Below are 20,735 nucleotides of genomic sequence, written 5' to 3' on the forward strand. Positions count from 1 at the left end.
CGAAGGCATTCTTCGGCCTTAATATCTCCGATGCCGAACACTCCTCGACGGTGGGAAGTCAACGCCCCAAGAAGAGCAACAAGATCAAGGCACCGACCAAAACGAAGCAAAAATCCTTATTCCTCGGATTACCAGTCGAAATCCGACTCAAAATATACGACCTACTTCTCGTCAGCCGATTCAACCGCTGGGACAACCCATCCTGATTAGTGCGCGAGTGCTTGAAGATGAAGACGGTCGTCCACACCCACCTAAAGAAGACGACGATGATTGGATGCGCAAGTTCAACGAAGATACTTTGGAGGATTTCAGAAAATATCAGAACGGAACAGACTTGCTGAATCCATGGGAGGAAGAAGCCGGTGACGCAGCATTCCCATAAGTACGTCGCTCCTTCTACCGACCATCGGCCTGTGCACGCCCTTAGAGAGCCGCGACCCAAGCTGGAGGTTGGGGAGATGCTCGACTGGCTCTTGCAGTTGGATCGTAACAGTGACGAACCTTACCTTAAGCTCTTCACCCGCATCCAACTTGGTCTCAGCAAAACGACAGTAGTAGCTTCTCTGGATCAGAACCAGATACGACACCGACAAGAAGATATCGTATCGCCAATCGGTGAAGTGATGAATGATGGCGTTGGTCGCATGTCACTGTTTCTTGCCCGCCAAATCAGGGACGTCCTTGGTTTGAGCGACATCCCTTCTGCGATCCAGGGTCGTCTGGGCTCTGCCAAAGGCGTGTGGATTATAGACGTGGAAGACAGCGGAAGCGACATCTGGATAGAGACCTGGCCCTCGCAAAGAAAGTGGGACTGCGACTTCCTTCAACAAGAACATCGGACACTGGAGATCAAGCCCGTTGCTGCACAGCCTCGATCCGCCAGCCTCAACATTCAGTTCCTTCCCATTCTAGAAAACCGTGCCAAAAACAAGCAGGCCATGAGGAAGTTTGTGGGAGACAGGCTCCTAGACCAGCTCAGCGACGAAATTGAAGCCCAGAAAGATGCAATCAAGCATCCGCTGCGATTTCGGCAATGGGTAAACGAAAACCTCGCCGCCAGGACGCAGCATTTGGCCCACGACAGCGTGCCGTTCCTTGCTGGGCTTCCTAAGTACAAAGAGGATCAGCTCAATTATTTGACCGATGGCGGCTTCGAACCAACCGAACAGAAATTCATGCAAAATATGATATGGGAGCTCCGGCGCGCAAAACGTGAAAATCTGCTGAAGAAGATGAGCATCGAGATTCCAGGCTCGGCGTACTTGTACATGGTAATCGACTTCTGGGACATTCTGGAAGAGAACGAGGTGCAAATATGCTTTTCATCTCCGTTCCGAACCGAACGCTTCTCAGACTTCATGCTACACGGATGTGAGGTTCTTGTCGCACGATCTCCGGCGCACCTTGTCAGCGATATACAGAAGGTCAAGGCTGTCTTCAAGCCGGAATTGCGCGCACTAAAAGACGTCGTCGTGTTTTCAGCAAAGGGAGACGTTGCGCTTGCCGACAGGCTTTCGGGCGGCGATTACGATGGAGACAGGGCTTGGGTGTGTTGGGAACCAGCTATTGTGTCTAATTTTGAGAATGCCACTATGCCGACAAAACCAGACATTTCGAAGCATCTCAGGAAGGATACAATATCGTACGGAGACCTCAGTCATGGAATAATCAAGTCTGTGGCAGCTTCGGCAATGATCAGTCGTGGCATTACCTTTGACATGCAACCCAGCTTCTTGGGAATCGCAACCAAGTTCAAGGAACAACTCTGCTACAACATGAACGACCTGAACAATGAGCAGGCTCTCTTGTTGAGCGCACTTCTTGGTAGCCTGGTCGACCAGTCGAAGCAAGGAATTGAGTTTACAGAGAGGGATTGGCATTTATTCCGAGGACAGATCTTAAATGGTTGTGCAATCCAGAAGATGAATAAACCGGCTTACGAACAAGAGAATTGGACGAGAAAATATGGCCCCGTCCATATCATCGATTATCTGAAGTTTTCGATCGCCAAACCCGCTATCGAAGAAGAATTGCACAAGCTCGGCCGGGACATGAACCTAAGTCCTAGTCCTAGCCGCGGATTGGCAACTCTCCCGTCAAACGCTGAGGCGATTCAAACAGCTGAGTATTGGGACGCTGATCTGGCAGAACCATTCAATGGATTTAAAAGGCTAGCATTAACAACTCCGGTGCTCAAGAACGTCTTGAGGAATTTGGATGAGGACTTGGACGCCATCAAAATGAATTGGACTACTGAGATGGCCGCGGTCAAAGATGAAGACGAGCGTCCAGATCTCAGTTTGGACGTCTTCAAAGATTGGTGCGCTATTAAGCCTCGGGCAGGTAAGGAGCTCGATTCCTGGTTTGTGGCAAACCTGAAGCCATCATACACGCCCGAGGAGTTCTCCACGTGGGCTTTGATCCGAGCCAGTGCCTCATTCAAGTGCTGGTACCGGCACAAGCCGAAGCTGCTGTGGCGTATGGCTGGCATACAGTTACAGTTCATCAAGTCAATGGCTTCGCGTGGTGAAATTCCTGTCGCCGTGGTACCGAGTATGTATGCGGCTCTGAGGCCTGACAGCAAATTCATCAGTCGGGCCGTTGCCCGAATGAAGGAGGGATTGAAGTATCCCGGGGTTGAAATTGATGATGATATCGCAGAGGACGCGTAAAGATTGTGATGCAGTGGTCTTCCATCAAAAGTCATGTACCAGAACTCGTTGCTGTCGGCATGGTCGTCGTGCTGATAGTTTTCAGCAATTCGAGGCAAATGACAGTGCACTATCAGAGGTGGCTTGCCTGCAGTGCTTGGACGATCATGTAACTGTTATGACATGAAAGCTGGACTCTGAACAATGACAATTCGCTCTTAAAAAAAAGTAACAATTTGGGTCCTTCAATCCTTTGAGCACACCTGCTGTCAAATGTAGACCGAGACGCTGCTGCCAACAAAGCCTTGCCAAGGTTCCTCCCCGCCAATCTTCATTCGCCACATGCCCATCAAATGTAATGCATCGTGTCTCGCAGGTTCGGATGCACCTGCACGTTGTTTGAGGGTGCAACGGGCTGAGATGCATTTGTGGTCGTCGATGCCGCGTCCGAGATGTCGGAAAGAGCCGGACGCTAAACGCGAGCCCGTTCACACAAAATATCCGCGTAGTAGGCCGGCGGGCAAATACTGACCGCCTTGGTGGCACGGCCGAAGAGGTAGCAGAGGTTACGCGTGAGCTTCTCTAACTGGTCCGCAGCCGAGTCACCCACGCCGTACTTCTCCCTAATGATCTCATCCAAAGGCACAGTATAGGGAGCAGGTCGGGCTGTCCACTTGAGAGCTGTGTGGGCGGTCAAGAAGAAATCCCAGCAACAAGCCTGAGTGACACCGCGGTCGACGACGGTGCCGTTTTTGATGTTGCGCGATTTCTGATCCATGTACACTTCAGACGTAGGGCAGAAGCGCGTCTGATGATGTTCGACGGATACGATGATGGAGAGCCTCGGGTGCTGCTTGGGCGGATAGAGCTGGTCACACGCCTTGCGGATCATAGGCAGCTCAGTTGTGAGGACCTGGGTAAATTGGCCTTCCTAGACGCCGTCTCGATAGATGATGTGCAATTCAGGGAGTCTGTTTTGGTTACGCTGACGCCATAACAAGAGGCGAGACTTGAACTTCTCTGTGAGCTCATCTCCAAGCATCTCCTGACGGAAAGGCTGTTCCCACGCAACAGCCGGCCATTGTCCGAGGTCTTTGTCAACACTGCAATCATTCCGACCAGGCTGGGCGCTGCGCTTTTTTCGTTAGACATGTTCGTAGGATGAGTGACATCGTAGCCAACAACCATGGCTTTACCTGAGGTGACAATATCGATCGTATCCTTGACCACATGGTTGGTGCCTCCATTCTTGAGGTTCCTTTTGAGACCAATGTTGGCGCATGTCTGGAGGTTATGGAGACATTCACAGATCTGTGGCAAGTGGCTATTAACGTGTGTCCGTACGATTGACGAATGTAGCTAAATAAGAGGATGAAGGAACGTGTTTCCGACGCCATTATCTGCAAACGTCCAACAATGCTTTCTTTTATTCCTTTCACTTAGACCTCTCGTCGCATCCTTTCCCACTCTGCATACCAGCGTGGAAGCTGGTCAGCCGCGTAGTCCCAAGAGAGGGGCTGTGTGAAAGTTTGCAAGTCGTTTTCGTCAAATGCAATTGAAGAAGCCGTGGGATCAAAGGCAGCTGGCCGAGCTCCAGGCTCAATCTTGAAAAGCTCTGCGCGGGTCCATCTGCTAAGGCGTTCTCTGACAAAGCCCTCCCAATCACTGAATTGTCCATCCGTAAGTGGACGGCGCAGAGAATAGGAAGAAATCTTCTTCGCCGTCAGGGTCAGCACGTGGCGACTAGTTGCACGAAGGTTTCTTCGTCTGCCCGTGCTGTTCCCGAACTGAGCGGATAGAGACTCATGCGTGATCTCGCAACGGGAGTGCTCGATAAAGTGGGAAAGTGTGGAAGAGGGTGTACCGACGCTGTCTTGAAGATGCACAACTAGGGATAACTTATCGCCTATGCGCCGATGGCCCAGACCTTTCAACCCTTCAGATGACCAGTCCGGCCAATTGAAATCACGATTTGTCCATCCTTGGTGCGCATACTCGACCAGCCTGCGACCACCTTCATTGCCCAAGTCTCTTAAAGGATAAAACACATGCTTTGTATGGTTAAGGCTGGAAAGAGCGAGTATGCCTTGTCGCAGAGTATGAGATTAAGGTCTGCAGTTGTGCAGGAGGTTTGCAAGATGGTTAACAGGGGAAATGATGCAGTCTGAACGATGCGGATTGTCGTTTTGCGCTCAAGATTTTGAAGCAGGAGGATGCCGTGTATCTGTGCCAATAATAAGCTTCGACTCTGTCCGTGAAGGGGAGATTGCTATAATACGTCTCTATCTCGCTCGTCAGTTGCGTCCTGCATTGAACTGGTGACATAGCTCTCCTCCTCTGTGATGTATTGTGTGAAGCATTCCGCCTTCTGTCCGTTCTGGACAAACACATCCAAATACAGAGTCTGCGAACATCCACGGACAAAGAAGTTGAGCGCGAACCCGCGCGAGATTATGGCGTCGCAATCCTGCATACGTTGGCGGAACTTATCAGGTTCAAGAACGAACCCTCGCAGGTGCGCATTCAGATTGAAGAGCGCTCCCCGCAAACGCGCAGGAAGCCAGCGGAATGCTTTACAGACCATCTGAAGCATGAGGATATCTGAAATATTCAGATGATACAAAATAGATTTCACAATCGGATAACAACGGCTAAGATCGAGTAGACTTTCCAGGTTCGCTGCGTGGCGATCGGGCTGAGAGGTCATGGCTGAGATAGGACGAGGTTTACGAAGCTGGAATGAATAGTTTGACGGACTCTCCTCAGAAAATCAGTGGCTTCACCTGCAGGGAGCCGTCGCAATTACCACTAGCAGGCCGTAAGAGTGGTTATCTCGTTTCGCTTGAGGTACTATGAAATGGATGTTGGATGTGGGGATCTAGTTGTTTCATCACTGAATATGTTCATCCAAGCGGAAGTGCCGTTTATCAATTTTCGCGGAGCTGTTGCGGGGAAAAGGTGGTGAAGCTGTCACAAAATGCCCGTCACGTGCTGTATCACATGTATATCACCTACATCCTGTATATAGATCTTTTTTCTTTTGTCTATTTCTACTTTGGGAGGTTAAGCCACTTACCACACTCCGTATGCCCATTGCTGTGTGCCATAACTCGTGACAGAAGCCGTCATCGCCGAGCCTATCACAACAGCCTATCCACTCATCATAGCAGTGCCTATCGTGGCTCTGGTTACTCCACGGCATACTGCACCTGATTTTAACATCAGAGCGAGCGATGAATAATTTCGAGAAAAGGACAAGACACTCTCAGGCCCTTCGAATGCTGCAAATCACTCTCGTGGCCGGACTGACCGGTTACGTGATCGGAAACTCTCAATTGATAGACCCTCTAAGGATCCTTCGACATCCCCAGCATTGGCCTAAGAACGCCGACAAAAACCCCAGGCGCTTTGGCACCATCTTGAACCTATCAGCCATTCAACACCTTCTGTGTGAGTGACGTCAGGGGGCCAAATTAAGAGGGAAGGTGCCTAACAAGTTCCGTGAGCCAAGTGACAGACGCTAGTTGCGGTCCAGCGAGTCGACGCAATTTGATGCCATCGAGGATGTTTGACGGCTATCTGCTCTCGTGGGTATACGAAATGTCGGCCTCATACAAGCGTCTGCTGGCTGCCCCGGGTGTAGGCCACCTAACTCTGCTGTAGAGGCCCACATTGGTACGGGACACCATCGGTCAAGCGTGCCGTGGGCATTGACAAGACCATCTCCTGCAACTGCCTAGTATGGCTTATCACGCCTTCCTCCGTATGCATCACGGCGCAAGTGTTGTAGAGGCCTTGATGGGTGCGACCGGTCTAATTTACACACTGGTGATACAATAGGTACTCTCTGCCGACCATCTGTCTGACATAGAAAGAAGACCTAGCTGCTGTCTTGAATACCGTCCATGTTGGTCGCCGAGCCATACCACTAAGAGATGCTTTCTCCGCTGAAGTCACAAGACTAACGTACGTCCAGACTAAAGCATGATCGGCCTCCTGCAGCAGTAATAAACTCTACGCATCCTCCTCAACAATTAACGAACAATACCAATGCCGAGACGTACTGTACGAGACTTTCCATACGTAGCCCGACGTTTGGCCCCTCTTTAATCTATCGGGATCCGGAGCTCACAGAAGTTCATCAGTCGATCAGCCACAATTCGACCGGCCGCGTGCGATGCTTAGCTTGCCCATAGTACGGCGATGTGATAGCGAACACAGAAAATCGAAGACAGGTCATTTTTTAGATACCCTCCCGCTCTTGCGTCGGGCATCAGTCCGTGGTACGTTTTTAGGCCGACGACAACACCGTTGCTTCATAACAACGTACAAGGGGGAGAACGCTGCATCAGAAGCGATTCTAGTTGTTCACATTCGCTTCTTGTCAGATAATCACGCATAGGTCACCTACGTTCAGACCCTCGGCACGGTGGCCCTTTCCGAGGAATAAACGGCTTCCATAGGAGAGGTATTGAGATGAAGTCGGATTAAAGGCCAAGTACAACGTGTGATTATGTCAGAGAAGGGAAGAATCTGCGTGTTGCTTATACTAAGGTCATTGCGGGGCATATATGGCCAGAAGCTCTTCCTCCTGGAGGGCGAAAGGATTCCAGGTTTGGGAAGATGAAGCACCACAACATCAAACTAAGCGCTACGCTTGGTACAGTCGGCACCGGGTTTTGGCTCCCAAAGAAAAGCTACGTGGATCTCACTCTTTGTCACGAGTTGTGGCACGCAGCAACGGGCATACGGAGTCTACAAGATGTAATGTAAAAACGTGTGATAAAGCACGTGACAGGCCGTTCGTGGGTTGCGGTTCTGGTCCCCGTTACGTGACACTCTTTCACTCTACAACCCTGTTCCTAGGTTCGGGTGACTCGCAACTGCCTCGGTGTCATTGCAGACTGTTGGCGGAACGTGCAGAACGCAGATCTATTGTGGCTGATTCAAATTGATACTAAGGAATGGCACTGCTTAAGCTGCTGCCCATTGCTCTCCGCCTCTGAGTGGACAACCATGATCTCGTGTCGAGGCGTAAGCAAGCCAACAGCCCCAAGGAAATGCTGGGTAGGAAGCGGTGTAGATGAGACATATGTATGTGGAGTCCTAACTCTGTTGAGAAGCGCAAGTATCAGCTGCAGGAGCCCGACCATGATCTAGCTAGAGGGTTTTGTCTCGCGTGGTAAACACGTCATGCCATTAGGTGGATTTAAACGCATCCCCCTTCCTGAAAGCTCGAGGAATTCAGCTGCTACGAACGTTGCCCGCCTAGATTATTGTGGCTAATGTAGAGATACAGCCTGCATTGCAAACTACCGACGCTTTATCGGTTGCACCGTCATTTCGCCATGGCCTTTAAATGCGGTAGCTGCACAAGAGCTTTCGACTCGCAAACTAATCGCAACCAACATGTCCAGGACACACGCCATACAATCCCAGAGCTTGAGTGTCACACTTGCGGCCGCTCTTATTCATCAAAGGTGGCCCTATACCAACACCAAAAAGATACCAGTCACCAAAAGGTTCTGTGCCGAGAAAACACCCCTAACAGGCGCCGCTGACGTCGTTCCTATTCAGAAAACTGTCGTGGCCGAATATTCTCAGGTGTCAACCAACGTGAAGCTATAGAAGCCGCTCGATGAACTAGAGATATATAGTCTTATTGACCTCAGTGGCCAGGCTGCAAAGCTCCACATGCAGTTTCTCGGCCTCACCCCCGGCCAAGAGAAGAACGAGATCGATTCAAGCCCTCTGCTCCTTGTACCGACGCTCCAACAGTCGCCCTCTCTGCAGTGTGGCCTTCTGGGCGGAATACTGTCGGAGGATGGCCGGCCATCAAAGGAATCGCGCATCTTTTACAATGTGAGCTGTCCATCTAGCATCTCCATCTGCGGAAGTCAGGGTTCAGGAAAGAGCAATACCCTGGCATGCCTGCTGGAGAATTGCCTGATACCTAGCGATTTGGGAAGATTGGCTCATCCACTTGCCGGTGTCGTCTTTCACTACGACAGATTCGCGTCCGACGATGGTGGTCTCCCATGCGAGGCGGCTTTCCTTCCCTCCCATGCCAAGGTATCGGCTCGCATTCTCTGCGCGCCGACGAGCTTCTGCACCGTGAAGGTAATGACGGGGTCTCAAAGTACAACTACGTCTGATGGTTGGCGGCTGACGCAGGTCATTGGGTTTTAGAAGGTTTATAGCGGCATTCCTCAAGTCGACGTCAAACCCCTCAGAATCAGTGGGTCCGATCTCAATACCAGCAGAATGCTAGACCTCATGGCATTTCAGGAAGGTGCCAAACCACTCTATTCAAACGTCATGCAGCGTATACTTCGAGACATGCGACTCGAGCAGCAGGAGAAGGGCTCGCAATTCGACTACGCTAAGTTCAAACAAGCACTCGCGCGGGAGAAGTTCTCACAGGGGCAGCAAGGTCCTTTGCAACAGCGTCTCGAGACACTGGAAAGTTTCATGATCAAAGGAAAAGCCCTAGCCGACGAGGAGATCTATTGGGCGCCAAAGGTAAGATGGCATCGTCCGAGCGCTGTTTTTGCAATGGCTGACGCATCACCAAGGCCGGGCAGCTTACTATCATCGATCTCTCTTGTCCCTGCATCCCGGCCGGAATGGCATGTCTGCTCTTCAACATCTGCCTATCTCTCTTCCTGGAGCAGAAGTCGGACGTTGGTCGCGTCGTGGCGCTGGACGAGGCGCACAAGTACCTCGGGCAGCCAGGAGAAAGCCAGGTGCTGACGGACTCGTTGTTGCAGGCTGTCCGCCTTCAGCGACATCTCGGAGTTCGGATGTTCATATCGACGCAGGAACCTACAATATCGCCGAAGCTTTTAGAACTATGCACCGTGACGATCGTCCACCGTTTTTCGTCGCCCGATTGGCTGCGGACCCTCCGCCGTCATCTCGCGAACGAGGACGCCACTCCCGTGGACGAGGCGAATTCAGCTACACCTGGGGAGACACGCGCCGTGACGGACTTGTTCCCCAGGATCACGGCTTTGCGTACAGGACATAGTCTCGTATTCGCACCCAGTGCACTGATCGGGAGGTCTCGGGATGCGGGGGGGCCCGCTGATGGCTTTTGCCGGAACGCGAGTGAGCCAACTACCATACAAGTACGTTCTCGGCTCACAAGAGATGGGGGGAGGACGGTGATGGCTAGGCAGAGCGCGTAGATGTGGCTCGCATAGTTGCGTGGGAGTGTGGCTCGCCGTGGGCTCTGTCACGATGTAGAAGAACGCTGTGCATTTTCAGCGCGGTTGATAGGAATAGACGCGCGGGTGGATAAGTGAGCGCAAGAGTCTGCTTGCCTGGATATGGTGGTCCACTATTACGGTTTGTTGTACGATTGGTGACTGCGGCGCTCCACAGCCCCGCGCCCGTCTCCCCGCACTCATCGGTTCTTCCATATTTGGTCGACCAGACTCCCCGCTTGTGCTGTGCAAGCAAAAGAGGCCTCTGGCTGTTGCCTTGCGCTCTCGCCATCTGATGGTGCGGGACGCACTGTGCAGAGCATGCACCGGCTTCTGATGTGCCTGGCAGCCCGCTTTTCTTCAGGTGCCTGTGCATCTAGTAAGCCGTGGAAAGGACCGCTTGGGCGGCTTATGTTAGGCAGGAGACATCCTGCCAGGTCTTGCTGCGCGGACAGTGCCCCTCAGCCAGGGTTCACATTGCGGCTGTCCTGCTCTGCCATCACGGCTCTGTCGATGCGATGAGCGCCATTATGCGCTCGCCCACGCGAAGCGAGTCGCACTCGGTCCCGGCTCGGCACATCGCCCTGCGGCTGTTTGTAGCCTTCGGACCAAGCATGCTCCAGCGCGAACATAGAACCCGCTTTGCCTCGGCCACATCTGGCACCTCACGCAGCCAGCTCAAGCTGACATGCTCCCTCCAATGACTACGTAGCAGCCATATACGTTGACAGACCAACTCGTTGCAGACAGCTCTGCGTTGTTGTACATACTAGAGTCATGTGCGCTTCGTCACGTTGTGAAGCGGCTTTGCCGCATCATCACGTCCACATTTGGCTGCTCCGCAGATCGGGGTGAACGCTGCCGTTTTTAGCGGCCTATCCAACTCGACTGTTGTCGAGCAAAGCGCTGACGACGTGGGTCTGACTTAAATGTACAGTAACGGCTGCTCCAGAGGGTGGTCCGCGTTCATTGTACAGTATCAGTCGTGACTGTTCTGGCCTTCAGTGGTTGAGCACGAATTGACGGCATCGCCAAACCTGCTACGAGCGGCCCATGAATACGGTGTCCTTCACCACCGCCAGACAACCCCCAGTCGCCTAAGAGAACACGATGAAGTGTGCCGACACTTTCGGCCGGTGCATTGTATGCTGCAGATGCCCAATGCGACCTCACCCTGCATGTCTCGCACGGGCCCATCTCATGTTCTGACCGTTGCAGCCAAATACACAGCTGCCACTGTTGCACAAGTCATCCAATGAAATCCGCTCATGGATTCGCTTCCACAGATCCACCTGGACTTGCTCTCTAGGTATAAGACTGAGTCCGAAACCAGCATTCATCACCGCGTTTGTCTCTTGACTAGCGTCAGCGAAGCCTGACGCGATGGCTCACGTCGTGACTGAGGATACTCCATACGTGCTCCGCGTCCTTCACCACGTCTCCAATCACGTCGATCAGTACGAAGCCCGTCCGCAACCAGTCAGAGACTTCCAAGATGAGCTTTCATTGCTGATCGGAGCTGTACGACTGGTTTTCTGCACCCCTGGGATCGACGTTACAGCTAGCGATTTGGAAAAGTCTCTGGGCCGCTGTGCTTCCATTCTCCAGTCTATTAGCACAGCCCTTTTCGGTTTCGCTACTGAAGAGACGCACGGCTTGCTACCCAAATTCAGCTCGTGGCATGTCTTCCGCTACAAGACGTTGAGCATCGCCGACTGTCTGTACATCGTGCGAGGATTCAAGTCGGACTTCCTCCTTGCCCTTGCGAAAGCCGCTCCGTACGTTTCTGGACAAATAAGTATGCGAGTATATCGAAAGCTGACTGGTTGAGTGCGCGCGCAGCGACATCGTCACGCTGGTTGGTCTTAAGTGCAAAAGCGACTATGATGCTGCTCGGAGAGACGTAGACTTTCTGGGCCAGACTCTAGACTTGCTTGCGAATCAGCAAGAACCCCAAAGGTAGGTTCCCCCTCCCCTCCTACCACGCAAGGCGCTTTGCCATTATTCACAGTTATCCAGCAGGAGGCATCTTGTGCAAGCGACGGATCCGGCAGCACTGTCGCGTGTTTTGCAACCAACCAGCAAGCATGGAGCGACGAATAGCGCAGGCACACCACGGCAATTCTGTGTAGGAAATGCGATTCCCAGCCAGAACACACGGGGACTGGACGTCGAGATTGTTCCTACGACACACGCCCGACACCGCACCAAATGGCTGGCTGAGATCGACGCGGAAATAGCAGTCGTTTGTAACGTCGATGGCAACCCTTGGAACTGGGAGGGGGCTGGCAAGGACTTTCCGGCCGCGTGGAGGGGTTTCGTTGCGCACAACAAAGTCTCTCAAGAGGCCATCGACAGGTTGTCGGTACACGCGGTGGCGCCGCCTCCATCAAAAGAAGAGGCGTGGGTCGTCAAAGAAGGTCAGCTTCGGATGGCATCCGTTGATGCGAATGCCGTCTCCCAAGTGGCTGTAGCATTTGACTTCAGGCATGAAGCGCAGGACTCAACACACCAAGACCCGCGGCTATCTGACCTTGAGATCCGACAACGGCGGCTTGCCTGGCTCAATCAATAAGACTGCTTGCAGATTTCGGCTGCTCAATAGAACATGGACTGCGGAAAAGTGTACAAGACTCATCTGCGCGCGCGACCGTTGCCTCCATCGGCGCGAATTGGCCGGAGCTGAAGGACATTTTTGACATCACCGTCAATAGCAGACATGTCAAAATTGTGCGAGCGGCTAGTCTTGCTAGCTAGGTCCATTGACGTAGGATGTGTTTCGGTAGAATGCTTGGGTTGTGTTCCAATTTCTCTGCATCCGCCTTCGACCATACCGCTGAACCTGGCCACCTACTTTCGGATGACTTGCTTCTGCAGGTCCACAGGCGGAATTGTGACGGAGAGGACCTGGAAGAAAATGGTGGACTTGTCCAGCACCACAGGGCACCAGCCGTGTATGCAGGAAAGACCATGGAACTGTCGAAAGCGTCAAGATACTTTACTGTATCTTCTCCATGTGGGAGGAGGGGCGGGCAGTATCCAGATTTCAAATCGAGTGAGTTGCTGCATACAAGGGTACAGCACCCGGTCCAGAATATGGAGGGTCTGCCCGTGTGAAAGCGCCCCTCTTTCTGATCCCGCCATGTCGCCGATAGTATCGTGCCGCGCACTAAGGAGTAGCTTGCAAGGAGACCTTTACGGGGCACGCCGTTTCGCAAGTCTCAGCGCCACTGTCATCGACACCACTGTGTCTCCCGCTCGCGATATACAGAAGCTGGCCCGGCACGCGATTTGTCAAAGGGTTGAGCAGCGCCTCCCGATTGGCGCATCCGGTGCCTCGCCCCATATCCCTTGCGAACGAACACCTCGATAGTGTTATGGAGCTTCTGCGGAAAGCCATACGCTCCGGATGTGGCTGCCGTTCCACGAAAAGTCTTGGAAGGCACCCTTTGACAGTGCAGTACTCTGGGCACGGTGCGGGAGGGATAGCATACCTTGGGCGTGTGACAAGTGGCGGCGAGGGGCTGACCAAGACGTCGCAGCTCCTGGCGCTTAATTATCCCCTGTGACGCCGAAGATAGGTCTCGCTCGTAGCGCCCGCTTCAGGCCGAGGCAGGCCTACCCTAGCAATCACCATGGGCAGACGATGCTATTGGGGGCGCCCGTAAGCGCAGCGCGGGGGGGGGGGGGGGGGGGGGCTTCCCCGGCGGGGCCCGGGGGCCCCGGGGGCGGAGCACCCGTGCCGGGGGGGGGAGGGGGCGACGGGGGGGGGGGGGGGGGGGGGGGGGGGCGGGGGGGGGGGGGGGGGGGGGGGGGGGGGGGGTGACTTACCAGGCTGTGCCCGGGTGCCGCAGCGGGGAACGACACTGATGCTGTGTGGGCAGCGACGCCGCAGCGAGGCGGTGAGTGCAACGAGCAGAAAACAGGGTTGTCGGTCGATCCTCAGCGGCGAGGTGATCAGGCAGGCGTTGACATCGTGAGCTTGCCGCAGCGCCTACGGAACCTTGCCTTCCGCGCTCTCTGTGCGCCCATCATGATCCCGTCGGTATGCCTACCCACTGCCCGAGCCAAACAGGGACGTAGTCTGGAGACAAACTGCCGACGCGCCCATTCCTCTCATGGACTTCTCCATAGTGTTGCCGTCGTAGTCATCCACCCGGCCTGCGTCGTCATCAAGTTTAGTGGTGCGGCCATATCGCATTGGACATTATGAACGTCGACAATGGTGAGTTCGTCGGCCAGAATCGCCCGCAGAGACTAATCCGTTCAACCAGAAGTTCACCAGCAGCCGCCACCTCCCTATCGACCCTTTGAGACAGTAGCCGTTGTCGCAAAAGCATCTTCTCGACTCGCGGGTGGAGAAAGTCGAGCATTACCCAAGCTACCTGAGGGCCGCTGGAACCTGGCGTGCAACATCGGCGTGACGAGACCGCAGCTGCAACTACGCAGTGATGGAAAACTCTCCTGGATGCATGTGCCTGAGGATGCGAAGATCAAGGGGTTTGAGAGAGATGGGTTTTTTTATCATAAAAGGCGCTGGTCAGACAACGGTGGCCTTTCAAGACGCCGAGTGGACGTGCAGTTCGTCAAGCACTGCGGGAATGCTTCTGTCAGATCCTCATCGCCAAGTGCGTCTGATGCGGCTGGCGCAAGATTTGGTCGTCTACGAGCAGGCCAACGTCAACAAAGAGCCGGGCCTTCGTCGACCTTCGATGGCCAGGGAAGGCCAGTCGGGGCCGCTCACGGTCGAGATAGGATCTTCCGGAATTCTGACGATCACTGGTGCGGCCGTGTACCAGGTCGACGGCGATGGGGACGATATCGTGATGGTCACGTCGCACCAGTACCGAGACGGCCGAGACAACGCTTCTGGAGTGGCTGTACAGGATTTTTCGTTATGGGATAGGAAGGGAGGGACATTCAGATGGACGCACAGTTGCGAAAAGCCAGGACGAATATGGGGCTTTACAGAAACCTTCATCCTGATGAAGGTGGGAAACGTTCATTTACAGCGTCGGAATGACGGTAAGACCTACGGTACCTTCCTGTGGCCATCGATCAAAAACTTTATCGAGTTCACTCCGCATCACGACCATGGACCGGTCATTAGCACAAATGGATTGCTCTTGCGCAAGCCATGCAGTAAAGCTATTTTCGTTTGGCAGGTGCGAGACAAGCGCGTTCATTTTCGCATCTGGGAATCGGCAGCAGACATTCAAGGACATCTGGCGCTCCGTGGCAGCCTTGACCAGCTTGAGCTGGTTCTCGTCGGTCAGCAAGCCAGGTGGACTCAATACGAGGTAACGGAACCAATCTACAAATGGAGCCCTCTTCGGAGGTTCATGATGGAGACGTTTTGAGGATTGGTTGGCGGAGACATCGAGCACGCTCGATATAGACATAAGCCCGATGTGCTTGAAGGTCTCGTTTGTGTGGGCATTAGAAGGCCCATTTCAAGTTTAGTCTGAGAGCTTGTTTGAGGGCCATCTGTACGATGCGGCAAACGAGATGGAAGTGTTGACTGTTGATTCTATGGTTCTGTACACGCCTGCATCATTTACATAACAACCATCTGCTTTCGGTTCGACGTGCTCTGACTCCATGACAAATCACGAGAGAAAGGTGGGGTGGAGCGCGAGGTAAGGAGGGGTCGTGTCCACGAATAACCCAGGTCCGACCTCCTGTGAGTGCACCATACGGTTTTTCCCCCTTCTCATTTTCTCCTCAATTTTTTTAAACTTGGTCATTCCTTTCTTCTCTGAAAAGGAATCAACTTGATCAAAAAAATTCAAATGAGCAGACTCAGACCGAGCCAACCGCCAATGATTACACAGTATAGTGCAATGACGCAAACGATACACGACAGAACTGCGCAACCCTCATCCCGTAGGAGCGTCGTGGTTTACTCAAGCCGAGCCCACTTCGGTCAGTTCTTTGTGCGAAATCGATTTTACAACATCTACGTCTGTAGCTCTACTATCGTTTTGCTATCATCGCAACGACCAATCCACATGCGCCAGTGTACCCTGAGCAGTCGCAGCGCCTGTATTTCTGGCACAACCACGGATGCGGGAATCATTCAAGCAATCGAAAAATACTACGCCAACGGCGCATTTGGTGCGGACAAGCTATTTGGACTGATCCAGTTGACATCGACAACACTCACGAATATCCTTCTACGAGAAGAACGCGTGCAACTGTATTTGTCAGCGGATGGTCCTCTTCTCGCGCAGACCATTACAGTCACATCTGGTTCGTTCCTGTTCATGGGGGAAATGACCCTGGCGACCGTGGCGGCGGTAGCCGCGATCTTCCAGCTGCCATGTCCTGGGAGGCAGGGCGTTTTTTTGATCACGGAGAGGCCGTGATAGACCCCCTCCCCGATGCGCCCGTGTGAACTTGAGATCGCCCAGCTTGCGATAAGTCCGTGTGTGCTGGCATAAGGGTTGTAATGTTGCGATCGATGGTCGGTACATGCGTGCGAGAAACATCTTCATCCCCGGCTCCCGCACGACCTTGAATGCCATCTAGGCTTCGCTTGCGCGCTCTGCCGAACTGTCTGAAGTCGCCGAAAATCAGTCTGCCGGTGGTGTTGGCACGCAGCCATACACACATAGATCCCAACCCCCAGACAACCCTTAGCAAGGGCGAAAGAGGCAAGAATGAATCCGGGGCACCAGCGGAAACCTGGGACGAATAGAACGCAGAGGGCCCGGAAGGCATTGTTTGAGGGCAATGTGGCAGGACGGTGTGCTGTAGAGCAAGGAGTCCCGGCCTTTGATCATCATGGAGAGGAAGTGAGGACAGAGATGGTGATGGTCGATGCTTTTGGGCTCGAAAGTCTGGGCTTCAATTTCGTATAGCATGGGTGAGCAGGATATGTCCAATCTCTGCGTGGAAGCCCGCCATGGCAGCGTGCACGGCGTTGCCAAACCACCCAGCTGCCGAATGTACGTCGGCTCCTTCGTCAAGCAACATCCGTACTATCTCGATGCTACCTCTATAAGAAGCTGCTTGAAGAGGACCACCATAAAACTCGTGGTGGGCGTTGATGTCTGCCCCCTTTTCAAGGAGAATCTTCGCAATATCTCCATACCCTTCCCAACACGCTATTTGGAGAGCGCTGCGAGAACCACTTCTCACATTGATCTCGGCTCCCGCCTTCAACAGCGTTTCGACAATCCCTGCGTATCCTCCAAATGATGCAGCTGCGAGGGGATTGCCATAGGAACCGCCCCCGGCATTCGTATTGGCGTTTTTGTCCAGCAGAAGTTGTACGATTTCCCGACGTCCTGTGAGTGAAGCGGCTTGAAGGGCGCTTCCGTAATGCCCGCCAGTTGTGTCGATGTCAGCTCCTTTGTCGAGGACTTTACGTGCCAAGAGTCCATGTCCTTCGGCGCATGCAGCTTGGAGTGCGGTGTTGTAGTGTCCGCCGGCCGCGTTGACTCTGGCACCGTCGTCTAGCAACATTTGAACTATGCTTTCGTGACCTTCTGCACAGGCAGCCTGCAAGGCGTTGCCGTACCATCCACCTTGATCGTTGACATCTGCGCCGTCCAGGATGAGTCTCTGGAGCGTAGTGCGGGGCGTTAAGGCGAACATTCAAAAGACTAGAACGCCAGTTGTGTGAGGTGCTCCGTCCCCGTCAACCGATTCTGCCACAAGTCAACGCCCCGGATCGTCTTGATGACACTGGAGGAGTTCTTCCACCCCCGGATGCTCTGAGTCCTGGCCAGGATCAGCTTCTCCCACCGTTCGCCCTGCTTCGCACCACTCAAGTATGTTCAGTGCTTGGCGGAGCACTTGGTGCGCGGGTACGATCAAAACAAGTATTGCAAATCGGCTTCCTGCAATGACGTGTCCATATATCTTGCAGGAGATGGCGTTGCGAACCCACGAACCATGTTCGCTAAAGATGATGGGACGGCTGAGATTCGCGGTGTATACCTCAATGAACGTCCCGGACTCTGGCGGGCGGAACAGAGACAGCGTGCCGGAAAGAACGCCTCCTATGCTCCCTCCCTCTGGAGTGGTGACCTCGATGGCCGCATCGCATGGCGTAGATTCCACGTTCTCCATGTAGCTTTCGAGGGGAACTGCCTGAGTCCATCCTGACCCAGATTTCAAATGGACGAAGACATATGGATAATGCTGGTGTGCTACATACCAGAAGACCCTTTTTGCGGCAATGGAAGATACGTCCTGGTCTAGTCAACTTAGCTGACCTCAAATCAAATCACTTCTTCTGGACTTCATATAGACCATTCAGCTCCAGAGCGAGCTGCGAGACGGTCATCAGAGACCTCATTCGTTACGGCTCTTCAGACATGAGCCGATCGGCTGTCACAGTCAGAGTCCAGGCTGCCAGTATGGGATAGGTTGCCTAGGATCTGTCAGACTCTCTATCGAGCCTATAATATGGTGGCGGCGCATCCAGGAGTGCCAACGCCGAGAAGCGCATCTGGCAGTCTCAAAAGGCGGCGTGAGGGCGACAGCAGCAGCTTGGTAAGCTCTCATGAACAGCGTGATGAATTATTCAACTAGGACCGGGTGAAAACGCATCCTTACCAAGTGTTCATCTCCTTCGCTCGATGGCGGAAACAGGGCCTGCACGCCTGCTCTTGCCCATGCCTCGATTTGACATCGGTCAACAAGACTCCCTCTCAGATCTTGCTAACGAGCGGCATCGAATGCCATCGGATGGCCGATCTTCGGCAACGAACCAGGCTCGGTGGCCCCTGGAAATTGTCGAGTGGTGGTCTTAATAGAGCTGTTCCTCTTTGGCAGACAAGTTAAGTGAAGTCCGTATTAGCCTGCTCTAAGCACTGCTCAAGGCAGGAATATCTCAATATTCGTCAATCTTGCAATTTGCTTTATTGTTACATCACAGATTGACGATTCGCAAACGGCCATCTCTCAGAGAACCCTGGGTTGTGCTTCTGTTCCTACTCGACAGAAAACACCTCCTGCAAGCCACAAAAGCAGTTGATTCCTCACTTAATACTACGACGAGTCAGAGTCAAAGTAATATAGCTCTTCCTCACTTGTCGTCTCTTCCGCGTCTTCTCTTAGATCTGCACAAGGAGAATCACCGATAGGCCATTTGTCAAGGCCTTCGCGTTGGTTGCGAGATATGAGAAACCTTTCCTCAAATGCCTCTCGAACCATCCTCCGTGTTTTGTACTTGAATATCCTGCGATGGGAAACCACAAACATAGTCGCGTTGAAGGCCATATTTTGATCACTTACTCCGGGCAAGTCAAGAACGAAAGCGTAAAGCAACCTGAACGCCGAGTCGCGTGCCAAACTTTTGAACCCTGCGATTGTATGCCGCTCATCTGGATCCCAGTCGTCTTTTCCTTGTCTCATGTCTCTCATAATATCGCGCAAAGAGCGCCCTGCAAGGACGTCAACCTGGCGAAATCGTAGAGTTTCGCAAAGAGAATGATAGTCGGATAGACGGGTTGGCATAGAGCGAATGATCCTTCGAAATCCATAGCGCAAGCCGCGTTCAATAATTTCGGAGTGCGATGCGCTGCCTTCGGTATTTGTAAAAGTCCCGATAGCGCCTGTCGGCTGCCGTATAGCTGGCTTGTTGTCCGGATCGCGCTCACATTGTCTCGCGTTTGACATAGACCCGTAGGGCATCATGGGCTCAATGCCAGGATGCTCGCTGCGATTTGGTATGGCTGTGCATTCATTCTGTTTCAACTCATCCCAAATTGAGTAAAGATCATCTGCCAGTGCTCGGCTCTGCAAACCGCTGGTGATTTGCACTGCTGATCCCCCGGTGTATTTCACCAGAGCACGCCGGCCGTTCCTTTCTTCCACCACCTGCCGGATCCTTTTGATGAGAAAAGCCAATTTCCGTAGATTTTCCCGGTTGGCCGATTCCCAATCACACACTTCCTGCTTCACGTTATGAAGCTTGACGTCTGAAAAGCGGTTCTGTTGATGATAGGCAACAACAAGGAGCGGAGTCTGTGAGAGCCAGAGTTGAGGAAAAACTTCTTCCATCGCAAGCGTCCGACTGGCAGCTCTGGTCTTGATTTCCAGAGTTGACTCTACATCAACGGACCTGGTTTTCGTGCTGACAATGTCCATTCGGTCCCGTATCGATTCGGGTGCCTGTAAAACAGACATTATGCCCAGACGATTAGACAGCTCATCGACAAGGTCCGACGTCGCTCCAGCAATATCCGAACTGACTCCATTGGCAACATATCCGTCGGTTTCATGCCGCAAAAGAAACATCATTCCGCCGAAATGATAAGAAACAATTCTGTGATGACCAGTGCTTCCTATAAGTCCTTTCGTGTATGTCTTTTCGAAGTTGTGACCGAAGCCCCTGAAGCCTTTGATAATTTCTGTCGGGTTTTCCTCTACGCGTGTAAGCAATAGTGTCTTCTTGCCAGCTATCTCAGCCTTGATCTCGAAACTATCAGACGCGGGTGCCTCCACGAAGCGCAACAGCTTTCGCATATTGTTCCTGTCGGTAACAATGTCGACGTCACTCAGCTCGAACTCGGGTTTTTGTGCACAAACGGCACGAAACAAAGGCTCCAAAGGATACTCTGGCCGTCGAGCAGCGTTTTGATCAATGTATCTTATTCCAAAGTCAGGTATCATTCGTGGGGGCTTCGATGGAGGGGCCCAAAGAGGTGGAAGGCCTTCTGATGGGTTAGGATATTACCTGAATGAGGTGAAATGCATTCATCTTACCTGGAACCGCGATAGTCGGCAGGTCTTTGTCGATCCAGTTGTAAGAAGCGACATACTGAAAGCGTTCGATTGTGGCATCACATGCTGGAGGTGTATCAAGGTCAGAGCGGGCTATTTCGGCCACAATAGAAGACATGCTTGACCTATAGATGAG

General features: G+C 53.0%; 7 protein-coding genes across 7 annotated transcripts; 4 read left to right on the forward strand and 3 right to left on the reverse strand.

Annotated features, from left to right (window-relative positions):
• Window positions 1–458: 458 nt before the first annotated feature.
• CORC01_12949 (RNA-directed RNA polymerase) lies at window positions 459–2,672 on the forward strand (the record flags this gene model as incomplete). Its single annotated transcript, XM_022624567.1, has 1 exon — window positions 459–2,672. The coding sequence occupies one exon, from the start codon at window positions 459–461 to the stop codon at window positions 2,670–2,672; it is 2,214 nt and encodes a 737-aa protein (XP_022468894.1).
• A 451-nt stretch (window positions 2,673–3,123) lies between these two features.
• Window positions 3,124–3,839, reverse strand: CORC01_12950 (piwi domain-containing protein; the record flags this gene model as incomplete). Its single annotated transcript, XM_022624568.1, has 2 exons — window positions 3,124–3,582; window positions 3,636–3,839. The coding sequence occupies 2 exons, from the start codon at window positions 3,837–3,839 to the stop codon at window positions 3,124–3,126; spliced, it is 663 nt and encodes a 220-aa protein (XP_022468895.1).
• A 4,506-nt stretch (window positions 3,840–8,345) lies between these two features.
• On the forward strand, window positions 8,346–10,563 carry CORC01_12951 (uncharacterized protein; the record flags this gene model as incomplete). Its single annotated transcript, XM_022624569.1, has 4 exons — window positions 8,346–8,771; window positions 8,940–9,173; window positions 9,227–9,781; window positions 10,315–10,563. 4 exons carry the CDS (start codon window positions 8,346–8,348, stop codon window positions 10,561–10,563), a joined length of 1,464 nt encoding a protein of 487 aa, XP_022468896.1.
• Window positions 10,564–11,242: 679 nt separating this feature from the next.
• Window positions 11,243–12,434, forward strand: CORC01_12952 (uncharacterized protein; the record flags this gene model as incomplete). Its single annotated transcript, XM_022624570.1, has 3 exons — window positions 11,243–11,637; window positions 11,702–11,818; window positions 12,008–12,434. 3 exons carry the CDS (start codon window positions 11,243–11,245, stop codon window positions 12,432–12,434), a joined length of 939 nt encoding a protein of 312 aa, XP_022468897.1.
• Window positions 12,435–14,068: 1,634 nt separating this feature from the next.
• On the forward strand, window positions 14,069–15,219 carry CORC01_12953 (uncharacterized protein; the record flags this gene model as incomplete). Its single annotated transcript, XM_022624571.1, has 3 exons — window positions 14,069–14,084; window positions 14,137–14,359; window positions 14,442–15,219. The coding sequence occupies 3 exons, from the start codon at window positions 14,069–14,071 to the stop codon at window positions 15,217–15,219; spliced, it is 1,017 nt and encodes a 338-aa protein (XP_022468898.1).
• A 1,489-nt stretch (window positions 15,220–16,708) lies between these two features.
• On the reverse strand, window positions 16,709–17,938 carry CORC01_12954 (ankyrin repeat and protein kinase domain-containing protein; the record flags this gene model as incomplete). The annotated part of the gene is made up of 3 exons (XM_022624572.1): window positions 16,709–17,426; window positions 17,477–17,619; window positions 17,807–17,938. The coding sequence occupies 3 exons, from the start codon at window positions 17,936–17,938 to the stop codon at window positions 16,709–16,711; spliced, it is 993 nt and encodes a 330-aa protein (XP_022468899.1).
• A 924-nt stretch (window positions 17,939–18,862) lies between these two features.
• CORC01_12955 (uncharacterized protein) lies at window positions 18,863–20,488 on the reverse strand (the record flags this gene model as incomplete). The annotated part of the gene is made up of 1 exon (XM_022624573.1): window positions 18,863–20,488. The coding sequence occupies one exon, from the start codon at window positions 20,486–20,488 to the stop codon at window positions 18,863–18,865; it is 1,626 nt and encodes a 541-aa protein (XP_022468900.1).
• Between the last annotated feature and the right edge of the window lie 247 nt (window positions 20,489–20,735).

The sequence above is a fragment of the Colletotrichum orchidophilum genome, assembly GCF_001831195.1.
Source record: "Colletotrichum orchidophilum strain IMI 309357 chromosome Unknown Scaffold_172.1, whole genome shotgun sequence".
NCBI classification, from domain to species: Eukaryota; Fungi; Ascomycota; class Sordariomycetes; order Glomerellales; family Glomerellaceae; genus Colletotrichum; species Colletotrichum orchidophilum.